Genomic DNA, 21,499 nt, shown 5'->3' on the forward strand with positions numbered 1-21,499 from the left:
AAGTCAGAATTCTAAGATATAAAGTCGCAATTGCGTGATATAAACTCAGAATTCTGAGATATAAAGTCGTAATTGTGTGATATAAAGTCAGAATTCTTAGATATAAAGTCGCAATTGTGTGATATAAACTCAGAATTCTGAGATATAAAGTCGCAATTGCGTGATATAAACTCAGAATTCTGAGATATAAAGTCGCAATTGCGTGATATAAAGTCAGAATTCTAAGATATAAAGTCGCAATTGCGTGATATAAAGTCAGAATTCTGAGATATAAAGTCGCAATTGCGTGATATAAAGTCAGAATTCTTAGATATAAAGTCGCAATTGTGTGAAATAAAGTCAGAATTCTGAGATATAAAGTCGCAATTGTGTGATATAAAGTCAGAATTCTGAGATATAAAGTCGCAATTGCGTGATATAAACTCAGAATTCTGAGATATAAAGTCGCAATTGCGTGATATAAAGTCAGAATTCTGAGATATAAAGTCGCAATTGCGTGATATAAAGTCAGAATTCTGAGATATAAAGTCGCAATTGTGTGATATAAACTCAGAATTCTGAGATATAAAGTCGCAATTGTGTGAAATAACTCAGAATTCTGAGATATAAAGTCGCAATCGTGTGATATAAAGTCAGAATTCTGAGATATAAAGTCGCAATCGTGTGATATAAAGTCAGAATTCTTAGATATAAAGTCGCAATTGTGTGATATAAACTCAGAATTCTGAGATATAAAGTCGCAATTGCGTGATATAAACTCAGAATTCTGAGATATAAAGTCGCAATTGTGTGATATAAAGTCAGAATTCTGAGATATAAAGTCGCAATTGTGTGATATAAAGTCAGAATTCTGAGATATAAAGTCGCAATTGTGTGATATAAAGTCAGAATTCTAAGATATAAAGTCGCAATTGCGTGATATAAAGTCAGAATTCTAAGATATAAAGTCGCAATTGTGTGATATAAACTCAGAATTCTGAGATATAAAGTCGCAATTGTGTGATATAAACTCAGAATTCTGAGATATAAAGTCGCAATTGCGTGATATAAACTCAGAATTCTGAGATATAAAGTCGCAATTGTGTGATATAAACTCAGAATTCTGAGATATAAAGTCGCAATTGCGTGATATAAAGTCAGAATTCTAAGATATAAAGTCGCAATTGCGTGATATAAACTCAGAATTCTGAGATATAAAGTCGCAATTGCGTGATATAAAGTCAGAATTCTGAGATATAAAGTCGCAATTGCGTGATATAAAGTCAGAATTCTGAGATATAAAGTCGCAATTGTGTGATATAAAGTCAGAATTCTAAGATATAAAGTCGCAATTGTGTGATATAAAGTCAGAATTCTAAGATATAAAGTCGCAATTGTGTGATATAAACTCAGAATTCTGAGATATAAAGTCGCAATTGCGTGATATAAAGTCAGAATTCTGAGATATAAAGTCGCAATTGTGTGATATAAAGTCAGAATTCTAAGATATAAAGTCGCAATTGTGTGATATAAACTCAGAATTCTGAGATATAAAGTCGCAATTGTGTGATATAAAGTCAGAATTCTAAGATATAAAGTCGCAATTGTGTGATATAAACTCAGAATTCTGAGATATAAAGTCGCAATTGTGTGATATAAAGTCAGAATTGCGAGATATAAAATCGCAATTGCGTGATATAAAGTCAGAATTCTGAGATATAAAATCGTAATTGCGTGATATAAAGTCAGAATTCTGAGATATAAAGTCGCAATTGCGTGATATAAAGTCAGAATTCTGAGATATAAAGTCGCAATTGTGTGATATAAGTCAGAATTCTGAGATATAAAGTCGCAATTGCGTGATATAAAGTCAGAATTCTAAGATATAAAGTCGCAATTGCGTGATATAAAGTCAGAATTCTGAGATATAAAGTCGCAATCGTGTGATATAAAGTCAGAATTCTGAGATATAAAGTCGCAATTGCGTGATATAAACTCAGAATTCTGAGATATAAAGTCGCAATTGCGTGATATAAAGTCAGAATTCTGAGATATAAAGTCGCAATCGTGTGATATAAAGTCAGAATTCTGAGATATAAAGTCGCAATCGTGTGATATAAAGTCAGAATTCTTAGATATAAAGTCGCAATTGTGTGATATAAACTCAGAATTCTGAGATATAAAGTCGCAATTGCGTGATTGAACTCAGAATTCTGAGATATAAAGTCGCAATTGCGTGATATAAAGTCAGAATTCTAAGATATAAAGTCGCAATTGTGTGATATAAAGTCAGAATTCTGAGATATAAAGTCGCAATTGTGTGATATAAACTCAGAATTCTGAGATATAAAGTCGCAATTGCGTGATATAAAGTCAGAATTCTGAGATATAAAGTCGCAATTGTGTGATATAAAGTCCGAATTCTGAGATATAAAGTCGTAATTGCGTGATATAAAGTCCGAATTCTGAGATATAAAGTCGCAATTGTGTGATATAAAGTCCGAATTCTGAGATATAAAGTCGCAATTGTGTGATATAAAGTCCGAATTCTGAGATATAAAGTCGCAATTGCGTGATATAAAGTCCGAATTCTGAGATATAAAGTCGCAATTGTGTGATATAAAGTCAGAATTCTGAGATATAAAGTCGCAATTGTGTGATATAAAGTCCGAATTCTGAGATATAAAGTCGCAATTGCGTGATATAAAGTCAGAATTCTGAGATATAAAGTCGCAATTGTGTGATATAAAGTCCGAATTCTGAGATATAAAGTCGCAATTGCGTGATTTAAACTCAGAATTCTGAGATATAAAGTCGCAATTGCGTGATATAAAGTCAGAATTCTTAGATATAAAGTCGCAATTGTGTGAAATAAAGTCAGAATTCTGAGATATAAAGTCGCAATTGTGTGATATAAAGTCAGAATTCTGAGATATAAAGTCGCAATTGCGTGATATAAAGTCAGAATTCTGAGATATAAAGTCGCAATTGCGTGATATAAAGTCAGAATTCTGAGATATAAAGTCGCAATTGTGTGATATAAACTCAGAATTCTGAGATATAAAGTCGCAATTGTGTGAAATAACTCAGAATTCTGAGATATAAAGTCGCAATCTTGTGATATAAAGTCAGAATTCTGAGATATAAAGTCGCAATCGTGTGATATAAAGTCAGAATTCTTAGATATAAAGTCGCAATTGTGTGATATAAACTCAGAATTCTGAGATATAAAGTCGCAATTGTGTGATATAAAGTCAGAATTCTGAGATATAAAGTCGCAGTTGCGTGATATAAAGTCAGAATTCTGGAAAGGGGGGCGGGAGCAGCAGCTCATTTGCATTTAAAGGGACACACACAAAAAAGGCGTGTTTTTGCTCACACCCAAATAGGGGCAAATTTGACAAGCTATAATAAATGATCTGTGGGGGATTTTGAGCTTCACAGACACATTCTGGAAACGCTAGCGACTTACATTACACATTGTGAAAAGGCGCCTTATAGGATGGTAAAGTTTAGAACTCATTTTACTCATTTTTTTGATTAACCAGGTGATGATATTGTTGAGTGCTCTCAACCTAAAGGGGCTAAATTACATTCAGATTGAAATATAGCACCTGCTCCAGTTTCTTGCAGCATTGCAAAATCATGTTTCTATTGATGAGAAACACAGCAAAATGAGAGTTTTTCACCTGAATCCCACAGAGACACACTGTGGCAAAATTGCTATCAATTTAAAGTAACTAGTTGTTTACTTCAACAGCATCTTTCAGTACTCTGAAATGCACATAAAATGCTCACTGACACCATTGCTGACTTTTGCAACAACCAACTTCAAGGATAAAATACAATTATATTCTCATTGAAAGTGTTTTAGCAGCTGCAATATCAGAGCTTAGATCAGATTGTGAATTGCACATTTAGGGCTTCGCTGAGTCCGTGAAACAACAGGTTAAATAACCACCTACACCACAATCTGTTTCTTTAGCTTCAGGACAGAAGCAGTTCTGATGAGGACATGAACAGACAACATTTACTGTGGCATTGAATGTCTGAAGCGTACCGGACACGATTATGAAAGCTGAAACTCTGGCAGACACGTGTGTGAGGTGGTCCAAACGTCTCTCTGAAGTTTTTCTCACACGTCTCATATTTATGCATGTTTATTTCAGATTGCAGCATTTATGATGTGCGTGTTAGCAGCACTGCGAGTAGAGTTTTGCTACTGAATTTAGCAGAAAATATGGTGAAAATCGCCAATTTATGAACAATCTTTCGCGATGTAGGTGTTTACGAAGCAACGAAATAATGCATTGCTTTGGCAGTGACAGGGTGGCGAAAAGAGTTTCCTTCAAATGTGTGTGCCATTCAAACAACAATTTAACTTGCTCAGTAAGATTCTGTTGCTTTGCCCTGACAGTAGTTGAGCTGAAAGAGAAACAGGCTCAAAATGTAACACTGCATGAACTTTTGTTGATTTATGGCTTGCAGTCTGACACATTTCAGAATGCATCAACACACAAAATCAATGTTGCATAGCTAGATGCGTTTATGCATAACTATTTTGCATAGTTTTCTGTATGTTTAAGCCCTCACGTTGCAATTGCAAGATGCATGAAAATGCTAACGATTAGGGGTGTGATGAGATTTCTTGTCAAGGTGAAAGCTGTTTTGCGATATTGATATGATGGAATGTGTGGGTGAAATTAGGATAGGATATGCCACTGTCCACTGTCGTTTTGCTTTTTATAGAAATAAAACCATTTAATTCAGTTGGATAACAGTCACTTCAATCCCATCCAGCTCATCAAACACAAGCTGCAGAGTTCACTGATCACGTGACAAGAGTAAGTAACGAGATGACTGACAAGACCATAGCGGAGGATTCGTTGCACAACAGCGCCTAAGCGTCTATGTCTTATTTTGTAGAATGCACGCTCAGCACCGCCGCTCCCTATTCACAGAGTATGTGCGATCGCAAAAGAAAAGCACGAGCGTGCGTTCAAACCCTGCATTTTGAAAGCAGCTCCCTGATGCATGCAAATATCTCGCAGTATGAAAGCTATCTTAGGCTGGGCTGTGTAGTTGTAACCCTTGTAATCTCTCAGCTCTGTATCATGCTTAAAATTTGGTCTCTGTTTGCACTTTGAATATTGAGAGAGTACTTTGATTATGAGGATTTCATAAAAATCTCACGTCTTGTCACAGCCCTGCATAACGATGAAAGGATAATGAGAGTTGCAAACATAAAATATGATTGTTTCTCTGTGTGACACTGTTCACAAACCTATCGATCTGCTTGGTCAAACTCATATCTGAGCGTACAGGATCCAGTGCAGATGAAGTTATTGACGAAGCGCATCAACGGACGCAAGCAGAGCTCTTATGCAACAGAGATGATGTTATTTGGATGTTTGCTCCACTTTATCTGCCTCATCCAGCAGGTTATCGGACACACGCTCACTGATGGAGGTCCATGTGCTTTCTAAACGTGCCCTGCAGAAATCCCAGAATGCCCAGACAGCTGCTCTCAGCATGGGCAGAGATAAGAGATGCACATTACCGACTGTAACACGGAGCATTTGAAAGCACATCATCAAGGTTTTTATGAATAGCAGGGTGTCCCCTTCAAGCCTATGAGGTCATCATTATGGCACGGATCAGGAAGCGCGCCTGTCACGGTAAAGATATCTGCCGAGCGTGCGATTGAGAGCGCGCCAACATCAACACCAGCGCGTCTTGGCTTGCAGGGTCTGTGTGTCAAAGAACATCCCCCACCCTACAAACCTCAGGCTGCAGATTGCTAGAGTAAATCGTCATGCATACAGTAATGAATGCTCACCCCGATGCACGCTTTAAAACTCGGCCTGAGTTTGTTGTGTGCATGTGAAAGCGGTCTAAAAAAGCGAATGTGACAGCTGTCAGTTGAGCTGTCAGCTGAATCTCTGGACTATTTCGGTCCCCAACTCAGGCTTGTCTCCATGGTGAACCCATAGCAAATCCAGTTTAGAATATGCATGGCGATATGGAATGCTGTGAAAGCGTATCTGCTCTATCTCTGCGTCCAAGATCTTTGCGGTTGCTCGATTCAGTCAGACCTCCCTGAATTCTGGGAAATCTGGACGTGCCGTCACTAGCTTGCACTAATGTTTACATGGTCCTCACAGAAGCGAGATGTCTTGTTTTTGCGATTCAGCAAGAAGGAGCCAGCCTTCATTATCTCCACTCTCATGCCGCATTTCTAATGGAAAGTTGTTTATTTAAAGCTGATGTGTGCAATTGTAAACTATACATGTGTCCAGACCAAAGCGAAACAATTATAGGGAGTGATAAATTCACTATTTGTAATAATAAAAATATTTAACCCTCTACAGCACAGCGTTGCCCTCAGGCTACGGAAAGTTTTCTTAAGCCCTATGTTTAGTACATTTTTCTTTAAATAATTACAACCAATTAGAAAGGTCGAGAAAGTACCAAATAACAGTCCAGTAAGGTGTTGGAGTCAATATCAAGCACCATTTAAAGGTGGGACGTCCTGTTCTGATACAAGGTCACAGGAGCACATGATGTGAGGAGAAGGCAATATTATTTGCTTCAGTAATCGTATTTAAAACGACATGAGCTGTACATAAAAACAATATGTGTGCGTGTATGAAGGTGTAGCCTTTCGTCAAAAGTTTTTTTTATTTTGCATGTTCACACTGAAAAATGTAATTAGTTGAGTTTACTTAGAAAGCTTAATTAAACTGTTGGGTTTACTTCATGTAATAAGATTTTACATGAATGACAAAGCACACTTTTGATCAAGTATAAACCTCAGGATTAAATCTGTGGGTATTCAGTGATATCATCAGGAAAGATGCAACAGATCAATCCCAGTATTTCTCTTGGCTTTTTTCACCATAACAGCTGTGTCTTACAAACACTGAGTTAGGACAGCCAGAGAAACACTAATGTTAAAAGTCAAGGTCAAGAGCCCAACTAAAGCAAACACTTTCCACCATGATGGTGACATCAAACTTTATTATTTTCAACAGTATCTCCAGTTTAATAAATACAAATAAATGTATGGTCCATTGTTGCAACTCAGTAAAAAATTCTTGAGAAATTGAACTCAGTTTCTACATAATGTGAACAAGATTTTTAACATGACTGAACTAAGCACTCAATTTGTAAAATTGAAATTGGTAAATGGAATAAAATTACCAATCCTCAAGATTTCTAAGTACTCTGTACTGTGTGGTAGCTAGTTTTATCAATTCAAAATGATGAGTTAACTTACTTGCTAAATTTAAGGCAATCGGTTTCCTTAAGTTTTTTAAGTAAACCCAACAGTTTAATTAAGCTTTCTAAGTAAACTCAACTAATTACATTTTACAGTGCAGAAATTCAGTTTTCTTTTCGCCTCAGGGCAACGTTGTGCAATAAGGGGTAATTTTCGAGGAGGTTTTAGACAGTACCTCTCATTTGCCACAATGTATTATAAGAAGGAAAGATGCAAGGTTCCTGGGTGTGCAGGAACACCCAAAGTGATGTGCAAAAATTGTAACATACACCACTATGTCACAGCAGAGAAGAAGTGCTTTTTGAAGTTTCGTACGGAGTGAAGTCTTATCACATGAAGTACATTATATGGCATAGCACACTACATGATACAGACATATGCATGTATCATATTCAATATATCAATGTCTTTCAAGTGTTTTTCCCTTTTTACTTAATGATTTCTTGAATTAAAAAAAAAAAAGATTTTGATGATTATTTTCTCTTTGAGTCTGTACCATTGTCGCACATATATATTAAAATGTAATATACGATAAAATGTTCCCAAATGAACCAAATAATTATTATTATGTGCCATCAACATGTGTGCAGTAGAGGGTTAAATCATTAAAATGATCAAATGAATAATATGTATAACTAAAAGTAAAATATAAATAATAATTTATAATAAATTTATATGGAATTTATAATATATTATAATGATTATACACAAATTTTTAGTGCTAATTATTTCAATTTTAATGTTGTCACTCTCTATTTGTGCCATAATATTTTTTCCTGTGATGTTTATGGATAATACTCGCAGTCGAATCAAATCTTTTTTGTATGTATTATACCATTATTAGTATTATGGTATAATTTGCACGTAGTCATCTGCACAACCACTCAGTAAACAGAGCATCACAGCAATGGTTCTTGGTTAATTTTGAATCAGACATGACCGAAAAATGACTCAGTTGTGAACTGCTCAGAACGATTCACTGAGTGAATCTGATTCAACTCCTCTAAGGGGCCGTTCACACAGAACACGTCTGTGCATCTAAAAACGTGAGATGCAACACTCAGGAATGGTTTAAAAAAAAGTGCAGCACAAAACGTGAGGGTCTCGAGACGCGCTTTTGAGACGTGATGCATTAACGTAAATAATAAGAATAGATAGCTTCTGTTTTTGACTTGAGAAAATAATTGCACTGGCTATTTGGACACAGCCACTATGAGTGCTTCCTTCGCCATGTCGCCTTAAAATAAAACAGTTGCAATGGCAGCTTGCAAGCTTGCCCCGCCGCCGTGGTCATCTGATTGGTCCACTGTTATGGAACTGACATTGATGAGCGGCGCTGCATGTAAAAGTTGAAATTCGCTTTAAAAATACGGCGCTTCAGAAGTAAACACTGAAAAAGGCGTGAGCGCAATGGTCAGACACATCCGTCTAGTGCATGTTTACATAGAAAAACACATGGAAAATGTGTGCATTGGATGGAAAAACGTGCCCTAACTCAAGTTATGAATTCGTTTGACTGGCTCACTAAAAAGAATAATTTGAGAAGAATCATTTGTTCATGTACCAAACACCACTGCTCGTGCTGTATTCGTTTACATGATGCTGAAGAAATCCGACAAAACCGCATACGGACGCTCAGTTTTTTTTTCGACCAATGACAACTTTTTTTAGGGGCTGTTCACACAGAACACGTTTTTCTCTTTCACTGCGCTACTTTTCCATTATTTTCCTATGTAAACACACACTAGACGGACATGTTTGACCTCTGCGCTTGCATCTTGCACCTTTTGCAGCGTTGCGTACGTGAAAACACGACACTCAAGTTAAAATAAGTTCCGTTTTTAAAGCTGTGGTGAAAACAGTTTGTGATGTCACAAACTACCTTGTAACCAATCACGTCAACATGCGGGCGAGCTTTAGCATATCACTAACTGACCACGCAAGAGAAGCTTCAGTTCTGATTCCTGGTTATCCCGGTATATTTTTCTGTTGATATGAAAAATCAGGTAGATTTGGCAATGATGTATATTATGATGTTATGATGAACTATATGCCTTTCTCTACTGACATTTTAAGTTGTTCAAAGCGGTTCCATGATTTTTAGAAGATAGCTGTCTGACTTTGCGAATGGTAACATGTTTTTGTGAAGCATTAGCAACACATTATTAGCTGTTTTTACCGTCATATGTCCGATGTTGTAAAGCGCGATACCATTGTGTAGCGTTTACCTCAGTAAGTTGACCGAGTGGATCTCTGAGCTCGTGCAAGTGAGTGGAGGCGGGGCTAATTTGCATATTCATGGTTCCGCGCATATGAAGCAAGCGAGTTTAATTCACGCTATTTTAAGGCATTTTCACTGTTTAAAATGTCATATTGGTGATCAAAGATGAGTTTAAAGCAAAAAAAGCAGTAAATCTGGCTTCCTGGAAGAGTGTAAATTTTATTCTTAGTTTTCTAATTAGTATAATTAGATTTCTGCTTAGTGGTGAAATATATACAGAAATCCCACAGATTTGCTCCAAAGTTCATAAGTTTATGCGTGTGTACTAAATGTGGATGCAGCAGCGGTGATGTGCGGTCTAATTGTGTTTATGCATGTATGTGCACTGGAAACGGGAGCATTAACAGTAAGAAGTTGCTACTTGTGTTTCCATCAGGCCACTGGCATATGACCTGCCAGGAAAACTGATACACACGATTACACGGTTTCCATGCCAGTGGAGTAAATATAGAAATAGTTCAATAAAAAAAAATTAAATTTCTGTCATCTTTTATTCACCTTCATGTCGGGTTTGGAACAACATGTGGGTGATTAAATGATGAAAGAAGTCTTATTTATCCTTGAACTATTCCTGTAAACCAGGCTGATATTACACCAGCTTGTTTATTTTGAGTGTAGAGAGCGCTGGAGAGATGTGTAGATACTCCTGTTGTGTTGATGGACGGGATTATGAAAAGAAGATGAAGTAATGCTGTGAGAGCATACCGTTGTGTCCGTCAGTGCTCAGAGAGGTTGTTGGTGTCTGCGTTAATTAGTGTGAATATCTCTGCGTGATGTACGACATGTTCCTCGCTGCAGAATGACAGCTGATGCTGTACTGTATCCGGATCGGCGACAGATCCTAATATTCCATTAGAAAGTGTCACGCGAGTGACTCGCTCCTGTGAATTCATGCTGGATTCAGAGGTGTTGAGGGAATGTTCTGAGAGTTTACTTAGAGCCATTGCAAGGGGATATTACAGATTACCTGTTTGTTCTCTGTTATGATTGATCACTGATTAAAATAAGACCCTAACTTTAACAGGCCTCATAGTTTTGTCCTTGGCTGCAGATTTCAAGTATATCATGTCATGTATATGTATATAATGGAAGCTTGTTTCTGCCACTGAATAAAAAATAAAAAAGGTATAATTGTGACTTTTTATCTCGCAATTGTGAGTTTATTTCTCGCAATTGTTTATATCTCACAATTCTGACATTATAACTTGCAATTCTGACTTCTTTCTTGCAATTCTGACTTTATTTCTCGCAATTGTGTTTATGAATCGCAATTCTGACTTTATTTCTCGCAATTGTGTTTATGAATCGCAATTCTGACTTTATTTCTCCAATTGTGAGTTTATATTTCACAGTTCTGACTTTATTTCTCGCAAATTTTGTTTATATCTTGCAATTCTGACTTTCTTGCAATTGTTTATATCTCAATTCTGACTTTATTTCTCTCAATTGTGAGTTTATATTTCGCAATTCTGACTTTATTTCTCGCAGTTGTTTATATCTCTCAATTCTGACTTTATTTCTTACAATTGTGTTTATATCTCACAATTTTGACATTGTAACTCGCAATTCAAAGTTTATTTCTCGCAATTGTGAGTTTATATCTCGCAGTTGTGAGAAAAAGTATGAATTGCAAGAAAAAAGTCAGAATTGCGAGTTCAATTGTTAGTTTATAATTCGCAATTCTGACTATTTCTCGCAATTGTGAGTTTATATTTCGCAATTCTAACATTATATCTCGCAATTGTGAGTTTATATTTCCAAATTGTGAGAAAAAGTATGAATTGCAAGAAAAAAAGTCAGAATTGTGAGTTTATAACGTACAATTGTTCGTTTATAACTCGCAATTCTGACTTTATTTCTTGCAATTGTGTTTATATCTCACAATTTTGACATTATAACTCGCAATTCTGACTTTATTTCTCACAATTGGGAGTTTATTTCTCACAATTGTGAGTTTATATTTCGCAATTCTGATATTATATCTCGCAATTGTGAGAAAAAGTATGAATTGCAAGAAAAAAGTCAGTATTGCGAGTTTAAAACGTACAATTGTTCGTTTATAACTCGCAATTCTGACTTTATTTCTTGCAATTGTGTTTATATCTTACAATTTTGACATTATAACTCGCAATTCTGACTTTATTTCTCGCAATTGTGAGTTTATAACGTACAATTGTTAGTTTATAACTCATAATTCTGACTTTATTTCTTGCAATTGTGTTTATATCTTACAATTTTGACATTATAACTCGCAATTCTGAGTTTATTTCTCGCAATTGTGAGTTTATATTTCGCAATTCTGATATTATATTTCGCAATTGTGAGAAAAAGTATGAATTGCAAGAAAAAAAGTCAGAATTGCGAGTTTATAACGTACAATTGTTCGTTTATAACTCGCAATTCTGACTTTATTTCTTTCAATTGTGTTTATATCTCACAATTTTGACATTATAACTCGCAATTCAAAGTTTATTTCTCGCAATTGTGAGTTTATATCTCGCAGTTGTGAGAAAAAGTATGAATTGCAAGAAAAAAGTCAGAATTGCGAGTTTATAATGTACAATTGTTAGTTTATAATTCGCAATTCTGACTTTATTTCTCACAATTGTGAGTTTATATTTCACAATTCTGACATTATGTCTCGCAATTGTGAGTTTATATTTCGCAATTGTGAGAAAAAGTATGAATTGCAAGAAAAAAGTCTGAATTGCGAGTTTATAACGTACAGTTGTTAGTTTATAACTAGCAATTCTGAGTTTATTTCTCGCAATCGTGAGTTTATATTTCACAATTCTGAGAACGTAAACTCCCAATTGTGAGAAAAAAAAGTCAGAATTGTGAGATAAACACTCACAATTACCTTTTTATTTTTTATTTAGTGGCGGAAACAAGCTTCCATGGTATACACTACCAGTTGTGCCGCTTTATATTTCTGTGGAAACTGTAATACATTTTCTTTTTTCAGGGCTCTTTGATGAATAGAACGTTCAGAAGAACAGCATTTATTTGAAACAGAATCTTTTGTTACATTATAAATGTCTTTACTGTTACTTAGTAGAGAAAGTATCATTGTCCAAATGTTTGGCCCTTGAAATTGTTTACTTCAAACAGAAGGACGAGTTCCTGACTACAAATTATAGGTTGACAAACAACCTCCCTCAAATTGCATGTTTTGCTGCGGTGTGACAATAAAGAAAGGTTTTGGGTTGTTCTCACCACTGGACGGTTGCCTTTTCTTTGTCTTTTTGTTTGCCAAGCAGTTTTTAGAAAAACCAACTCTGTTTTACAGTATTGCACCCTCTTACTCAGTCCATCTCATCTCTGAGAAATGGATGATTTTACAGTCTCGATCTGTCAGATACAGTGTTTGGTCTGTAAAGAAGCAGTATTGTGCATTTATTTCAAAGTAATTGCATTGTTGTTTCCATTGTGCTTCTAATACTCCTCGATTTGGGTTTGTTTTAAAAAGTTCAGCTCAAACTCTGCTTGCAGGCTCCACGTTTACTGGCTGTAGATAATTTCTCTTTATAGTCATTGTAAACATTGTAAATCTTAAATGTGACATCATTGATGATGTAATATTTGAATATTCTATTCCAATTGGTCTTCTTTCTTACATTGATTTGCATACTGAATTGTGATTGGTGCATCTGTTTTTACACTTTTACATGAAGAAGCTCTTAATATGCAGCATTTCATTCCTAAACTTACGCGAAACCTGCTGCTTGCAAGTACAGATATTTCTATCTGGAAATGCAAATTTAGTTTATTTTGTTCTATATAACCCATAAAAAGCAAGAACATGTGCCTGAAGACTGACTGTCCAAGTAAAGTCTGTTTCTCCAGAGTGTGTCATTTTTACTCCGCCGTTTTGCTCTTGTGTGATTCTTCTAGCTTGCGTGTGTGAAATGCCATATGGAGCTGGACGGAGCGTCTCGCTATATTATAAATATCCACCTTCAAAGCCAGTGGAGCTGATATGTGGAATTTAGTGTATATTCGCGCCTAAAGAGGCGTCACGTTTGCTTTTTTACTCATATTTTCAAGAAGGACTCGTTCACATGCACAGGAAATGGAAAGTGATGGACAGGCGGTGACCCCACAAGCCGAACTTGAACTGGTGTGTTTCTGCATGCTTTAACTAGATATTCTCATGTTCTGGAGTAAATAGAAGTGGTGTTTGCCCATGTGAAACTCGCTGCCATGATGCTAAGGTGTTATGGGTGGTTTTTAGGAAGCTTTTAGGTGCTTGCTAAGGTGTTTTGGGTGATTGTTTACTGTCTGGTTTGAAACTGTCCTTCACCCTTTTGTGAGAATCGTATATGTGCAAGTTATATATTAGGTTAATCTTTTATAAATCGTCTGATCGTAGTTATTCAGTCTAATCACAATTATTTGAGATAACCGTAGTAATTGTGCAGTTTAAATATCAATCACATTTTGTTATCCAAATATGGGAAATTTAAGTAAGAAATGCAATGTACAATATTGTGTCTCATTTTCCAGTAAAATAAAGAATAAAAAAAACACAAATATATTTGTATGAAATGAAGGTTTGTGGGTTATATTATATTACATTATATTATTTTATTAGGGATGCGACGATATGAAAATTTTGGCCGATACCGATAACCGATAATTCTTTATATTTGAAAGCCGATAACCGATATATTGCCGAAAAATCTAAATCAAAATTTTTATATAAATTTTGACAGCCTGATTACAAAAACAAAAGTCTCACCATTAAAATCCATGTCCCAAACACACAATTATAACGTTAACATTATAATATTACGTAGCTTATATGACAGACTTGCGCTGCAAATGTTGAACTTAACTGTCATATTTCAAGCAGTTTAAAAAAACGAAGGAAATAATCCATTATTTATCGGCTTTAATATATTGTCCAAATTTTCTTATCTGGCTGATAATGATAACATTAAAAATGAACATTTATCGGCCGATACCGATATGGTATTTTATCGGTAAGATTTTTTTTATGTTTTTGAAAGAAGTCTCTTCTGTTCACCAATGCTGCATTTATTTGATCAAAAATACAGTAAAAATTTTTAAATATTTTACAATTTAAAATAACCTATTATAATGTGAATATAAAGTAAAATGTAATTTATTTCTGTGATGGCAAAGCTGAATTTTCAGCATCATTACTCAAGTCTTCAGTGTCACATGATCCTTCAGAAATCATTCTAATATGATGATTTGCTGCTCAAGAAACATTTATGATTATTATCAATGTTATCAATGTATATTTTTGTGGAAACCGTGACATTTTATTTTTCAAGATTCTTTGATGAATAGAAAGTTCAAAAGAACAGCATTTGTTTGAAATCTAATCTTTTGTAACATTATAAATATCTTCACTTTTGATCAATTTAATGCATCCTTGCTGAATAAAAGTATCAAATTCTTTCAAAAACTGACCTGAAACCTTTGAACCGTAGTGTATATTATATTAGAAAATTATATTTTCACAGCTTTGGAGTAATGGAGATGCCATTTTTATATAATTCCAAGTAAAAAATCACGTATTATATTTACACTGTAAGTGAGCAAAACAATTGTATTTTTAATCAATTATTTACATGACAATAAATCTTAAGCACAAAATTTATGATCGTAACCGAACTTTTTTGACAAAATCCCACATCCTTCAACTTTAACCAAACCTCAATGCTCTGCTGATGTCAGATGAGTTCACTGTTCCTCTGTAACAGCAGCAAAGATTACAATAATCAAAAATAATGACGCTTCAGGCTGTGAGTGTCCTGGCCTACATTATGGCTCACATTTGCTCTTTGTAGTCCTGATGAAAGTGCTTCCTCCTGGCTTTGTTCAGCTCCAGTTCCTTCTGTGAAAGATGAGTTTGGTTACAGCCGATGTTGGGCTCCATCCATTGAGCTGAAGTCTGTCCAGACACTAGCTTTATCCTTGGCTCTTGGCATCTTCTGGCCTCTTCTAACACCTGTCATTGAGCACCGCTGACTTTAACCCTATATAAAGCACATCAACTTTGAAATAACAGATAGGAGGAGTGTGTCCTGAGGGTCAAGTGCAGGCTAAAGGCAGTCCATTATGGTCTGAAAGTGTTGGCTCGCCCAGATCGGCCTGGCGGGGGCGCTACAGTGGTGAAAAGTATGAAATTGCTTCTAAACGTAGGCATAGACTCAAGAGTCTTATATCGGTGGAATCCTTGGCTCAAGGCGGACACATTTACGGGTATTTTGGATTTTTGAAAAACCTACTTTTGCAAACTAGCCCTAGATTTTTGACCCGATCTGAACCAAACCAGTGCAGCGAGATTCTCTGGAGTCTGATTGTCAATAGTTATCCAAAAAAAGTTGAAATTTCAATTCACGGTCCCTAAGGGCCGCCAAAACGTTAGAAGTGGTTGGAGCCAGTTTACCTAAAATGGCTATAACTCGTGAACGTGATAAGATATTTTCACCAAATTTGGCACAGCTGTGTTAGAGCTCATTCTGTGGTCATGTGAAAAAGGATGCGGCGACTGGCCACTTGGTGGCGCTATAACAGGAAAAAAAACATGAAAATGGCTAATATATACTTCACCGTTATTCCGATCGACTTGAAAATTGACATACAGTGTCTTTGTCTGAGGTGCCATGATTGTCTATGAGGACACTGATGTATCTCAAAAAACATGTCCGCCATCGACCAATGAAATTTGAGCAGCTATCAGACAAGGTTAATGGAGGCTGATTGGGATGAAACTTGCTGGGCCTGTTTGACTAGAGGGGGCGCCTCTGTGTTTTTCATGTGTGTAAAGGATGCCCACACATGCCCACGACATTCGTACCACATAGTAGAACTCCTCATTCTAAACAACTTTGACTCTAGGACCACTGCTGTCCATTGAATCGTTCGTTAAATATTGGAGATTATTTCAAAAACCAACTTTGGTGAACTAGTCCTAGATTTTGGCCTCAACCTCGAAAACTGTTAAAAAGCTTTAAAAAACACATATTTACTATGGTAAAGTGCCTGTTTTGGCTGTAAATGGTCTTTTCCATCTATGATTGAGATGATTACAGGCTTGCTAAATGAAACAAAAAATCTTTATGCATGTGCTCAAAGGCCTTAAAACGCCGTTAATTGCTGCTCACAGCTATAGTTTTGTTGCTGTTTCTTGGCTGAAATGACAGCTTGATGGTATTTTAAACAAAAAGGAAAGGCGTTGCAAAAGTGTTTAATTTGCAACTGGCATTTATTGGCATTGTCAGTTTGATGGGACTTTTATTAAAATGACAAACATTGGATGTTTTTCTCTGAAGTGTTATTGGGGTTTGTGGTGGAGTAGAAGAACAGTCCAGCTCTGTTAGAATCAAATATCAGTCAATGGTTACAGCAGACGCTTCTACAACCACTAATGCTTTTCCTGTCCTCCCGTTGATGCGGGACAGACTGAAGGTTAATCATTTTTTTCCTGCTCTCATTCATAAATTGAGTTACGACACTCCTGCTTTCTAACACTGAATCTGAATGGCTCTTGCTCGCTAAAACACATCAAAACCAATGTGATCCATGATCCTTTAGGAGTGCAAGGCGGATATGACTCATTTCAAATTTGAAAACGGGTTTGTGATCTTGGCTACTTTCTGATTAGAGTTTGTCTGATGGATCTCTGTGTGGTTTCAGGCAGGCTTGATTCGCACTGATGATGAAGAGTTCTTCATCGAGCCGCTGGAGAAAGGTCAGCAGGAGGTCGAGGTCAAAGGTCGCGTGCATGTGGTCTACCGAAGATCGGCCATCAAAAGGGACAAGGGTCAGAGGCGAGATGACCTCCACAATGAAGGTAAGCTGTGGTTATAAAAACATCTAATTGTGATTAATATTGTGAAAAAATCTACAGGTTTGTTGTGCTTTTTTCTACGGTTGTGCAATTTAATCAAAAAATGATGAATATAACACATAATTACTGTTATAAATATTATTATTATTACTACTACATAAAAATATTTAACAAAATAAGAAATATTACTATTATAATATTTCATTGTAAAAAAAAATAATAGTGTTTAAAAACAATAATAATAAAAATGTTGCAGTAGAAATATGAATAATATGAATAATATTTATTATTAATTAAAAATAAAATATTAAACAAATTAGAAATATTACTATTGTAATATATCATTGTAAATTAAAAAAATGTGTGTATTAATAACTAATACTAATAATGAATTAAATATAATGACTTAAAATATGAATTATTATTATTATTATTATTACTGAATAAAAATATTTAACAAAATAAGAAATATTACTATTGTAATATTTCATTTTAAAGTAACAAAACAGTATGTAAGAACAACAATAATAATTTTACAATTTTACATTTTACTATTAATAATAATTATAATTTATATTATGTATTTTTATATTATATTTTATTAATATCATTTATTTATTATATTATATTAAATATAATAGACAAAGAAAATATAAATATATAAATATATTTATTTATTATTATATATAAATATATTTATCATTATTAGATATAAATATATTTATCATTATATTTATATTATATTTATTACAAAATAAAAATATAAAAAATAGGATATATTAATATTTCATGGTAAAATACAAAATGTGTATCGTTATAATAATAATAATATATTATTATTATTATTATATTAAATACTATTGTAATATTTCATTTTAAAATAAAAAATAGTATTTAAAGACTATAATAATAATATAATTATATTATTATGTATTATAATATTTACTACTAAATGAAAATAATAAACAAAATTAGAAATTTTACTATAGTAATATTTCACTGTAAAATAAACAGTAATAATAATTAATTACTAATTATTTTATTTTACAGTACTTTAAAGTTACAAAAGTAATATTTGTGGCTATTTTAATTTACTAATTTTCCATATCACAATTTTGGTGTTATTTTGACGTAAAAAGACGTAAAAAGTAAGATGTAATCATTGATTCTGACCAGTACAACAAAAACATTCATTTATGATACACATCTTTGCTTAGACTTTGCTCTGTTGACATCCTGACATCTTCATTGACACACAAAATTAAAATCAAGCACGTCTGTGAAGATCCACAGAAGATTCAGATTTACTGCTCTTTGGATGAAGGGACGTCTGAGAGTGTTTCTGCACATTATTGAAGCACACGCTGAGCTCTCCAGCTGCTGAAGCAGAACCTTTGGAAGCTGTGATGGAAGTACAATATTTTCTACTATTAAAGTGCCTCACTGGTGCCGTAAATTCAGTTCCGCTTCTGCAGGCTGTCAGCAGCCGGACCGACCGGAGCATCTGCTGTGGGTTTTACTTTCACAGGTCACGTCCTGTCCAGAAACTCTGGAAAATCAATGGTGATGGTTGATGGTTTGTTTTAAACTTTCTAGATTATTGCACTTCAGCACTTCCTCAATTTACAAATGACACTAAAATGTCACTGTTTCAGTGTTTGTGTCCTGTGAAAACCTTCAGTGCATGAATTATTCACTGAGAATCCGTATCTGACTGTCCCACGGACCTTCATTTAGACAATGAAAAAGTGATGCAAGTGATGGGAAATAGCAGAAGTTGTAGAAATGTGTCTTGTTAGATGTTTCCATCCAGGTGTCAGTGGACACGAGTGCTTTATAATAGAAACAGTCAAGAGTGAAGCAGAAACATGGAGTAACACTACACAACCGAGTCAAGATTATTAGGATTTGTCAGGTGTAGTGTGAAGTTGTTTCTGAGTAATGTCATAACACAGCCTGAGAGAAACCGCTGTATGAAAACGATAATAATAACATATGGCGAAATCCTTGAAATAGCCGGTTTTGCAGCTGTACGGCGCTTTAATACTCCACACCTGCAATCCTGAGAAAGTGTAATGATGGTCAGAAGTCTAGACGTCTGCAAAATTATAAGAGAATGTCAATGTAAGTACCATATGTCATGAGCTTTATGGAGAAGTCCCGACATATTTACCTCGATGTGCATTTCTAGTGCTGGAATTTAATTTGTACTCGACCTTCTGGTGACCTTCAGTTACGCTTACTGAATTCTTCATGCAGAATATGAAATAAATACGAGATAAAGTTAGTGAGCCGCTACTGCTTCTAAAAAGCATAAAAATACACAGTGCACAGCGGGGTTATTATAATTCACTAAAACTAAAACCATAAAAAAATAAACATCAATTTGCTAAAAATTTAATTAAGTTAAAAAAAAATGTATCTGGTTGCCACGGCGACATTTTTATTGTCATTTAGTTTAATTGATGTACTAAAATAACTAAAACAAAAACTAATATAGTGACATTAAAAAACATTGCAAAACACAGACCTTAAAATACTAAAACTATAACCAAAATAAAAATAGAAAAATAAAACCTAACTTAAAATATTAATTAAAACCTGAATAAAATGTAAAAAAACAAAACAAAGCTCAATGATACTAAAATAATTACAGTACTGGTGCACAAAAATAAACATTAATTTTATAAAAATAAAATTAAATAAAAAACTTTTTTCATCTAGTTTCCAAGGCAACATTTCTCATTGTCATTTACTATAATTGATGTACTAAAATATCTAAAACAAAAGCTGAAATAAAAAAATTATAAAAATATATAGTAACATAAAAACATTGCAAAAACACAGAATTTAAAATACTAAAACTATATCTATAAAATTTAAATAAAAACGGAAAATATAAAAATAGAAACTAACTCAAAATGTTGAATTAAATCCTCAATAAAATAAAAAAATATTGAATAAAATGTAAAAAAAAAAAAAAAAAAAAAACTAAATTATATTAAAATAATTCCGGTACTGGTGCACACAAATATTGGGTAAAATAAACATTAATTTGAATAAAATAAAATTAATTCATCAAGTTGCCTAAAATAACTAAAACTAAAATAACTAAAACTAAAACTGAAATAAAAATTAATAACATAACATTGCAAAAACACAGAACTTAAAATACTAAAACTATAACTACAATTAAAATTAAAAATTAACTCAAAATATTAATAAAAACCTCAATAAAATAAAAAAATATATTGAATAAAATAAAATAAAATCCGGTACTGGTGCACACAAATACTGGGTAAAATAGTCTGGTTTTGATACTTATTTTGGCATTGCATGAAATGTTAGCATCTCTCTTTGATTAAATTTCTTTGCACGCTGTCCTGCAGTGCATTGTGGTATTGTCTTCTCATGATGCAGACTTACAGTTTATCTTCAGGTTAATTTTTCTGTCTACCTTTCAGGACAGACTGCATCAGGATTACACTTAAACACACTGCTTATGTAGGCAGAACACGAGTGAAACACAGCCAAAACAAAGTAATGATAGTAATTATTTCATCTTTACACATCAAACAAGCTGCGTAAACTCTCGTGCGCACTTCCCTTTTCTGAAATGTAAAATTAATGCTGTTTTACTACTTGAAACAACATTTAATGTTTAAAATCTGCATTAATTTAGCTGAATATGATAATGTGTCCTGTGTTCTGAGACGCTTCAGCGTTTGTCTGTGGAGATGCCAGATGGTGAATTTCCTTGTTTTATTATTAATGTTTCTTAACACTTCAGAGCAGACAGATTTCTTCTTGCAGCACTTGAGCTGTTTCTGTTGACTGACATTTCTTTCTTTCATGACTCAATGCCACCATATTCGGGGGAAGACAAGATGTTTGATTTTTTCTGTTTGTCTGCACCAGTTTTTTGGTGCAACGTACCAGTATTTAAGTAGAAAACCCTCTGTAAACTATATTATCACCCCAGGTTGGATATATGTTACATCCTACTTTACCTGCATACATACAGTACACTTGTTATAAGTGTTGTATAAACTTGATTGTTCATTATCATCACAAAAATGTAAACTGTATAACACACAGAGCTATAAATTTGGATACAGTATATCCAATA

At 34.3% G+C, this 21,499-nt stretch overlaps 1 protein-coding gene across 1 annotated transcript in view; it reads left to right on the top strand.

Moving 5' to 3' along the window:
* The window catches only part of LOC137007887 (A disintegrin and metalloproteinase with thrombospondin motifs 14), a 101,506-nt gene that overhangs the window by 18,092 nt on the left and 61,915 nt on the right, over nt 1-21,499 (top strand). Inside the window, exon 3 of the mRNA XM_067369585.1 lies at nt 17,217-17,373. Within this exon, the coding sequence (XP_067225686.1) occupies nt 17,217-17,373 (157 nt within the window). The remainder of the gene's footprint in view (nt 1-17,216; nt 17,374-21,499) is intronic.

Source organism: Chanodichthys erythropterus, chromosome 19 (assembly GCF_024489055.1).
Source record: "Chanodichthys erythropterus isolate Z2021 chromosome 19, ASM2448905v1, whole genome shotgun sequence".
Lineage (NCBI taxonomy): Eukaryota > Metazoa > Chordata > Actinopteri > Cypriniformes > Xenocyprididae > Chanodichthys > Chanodichthys erythropterus.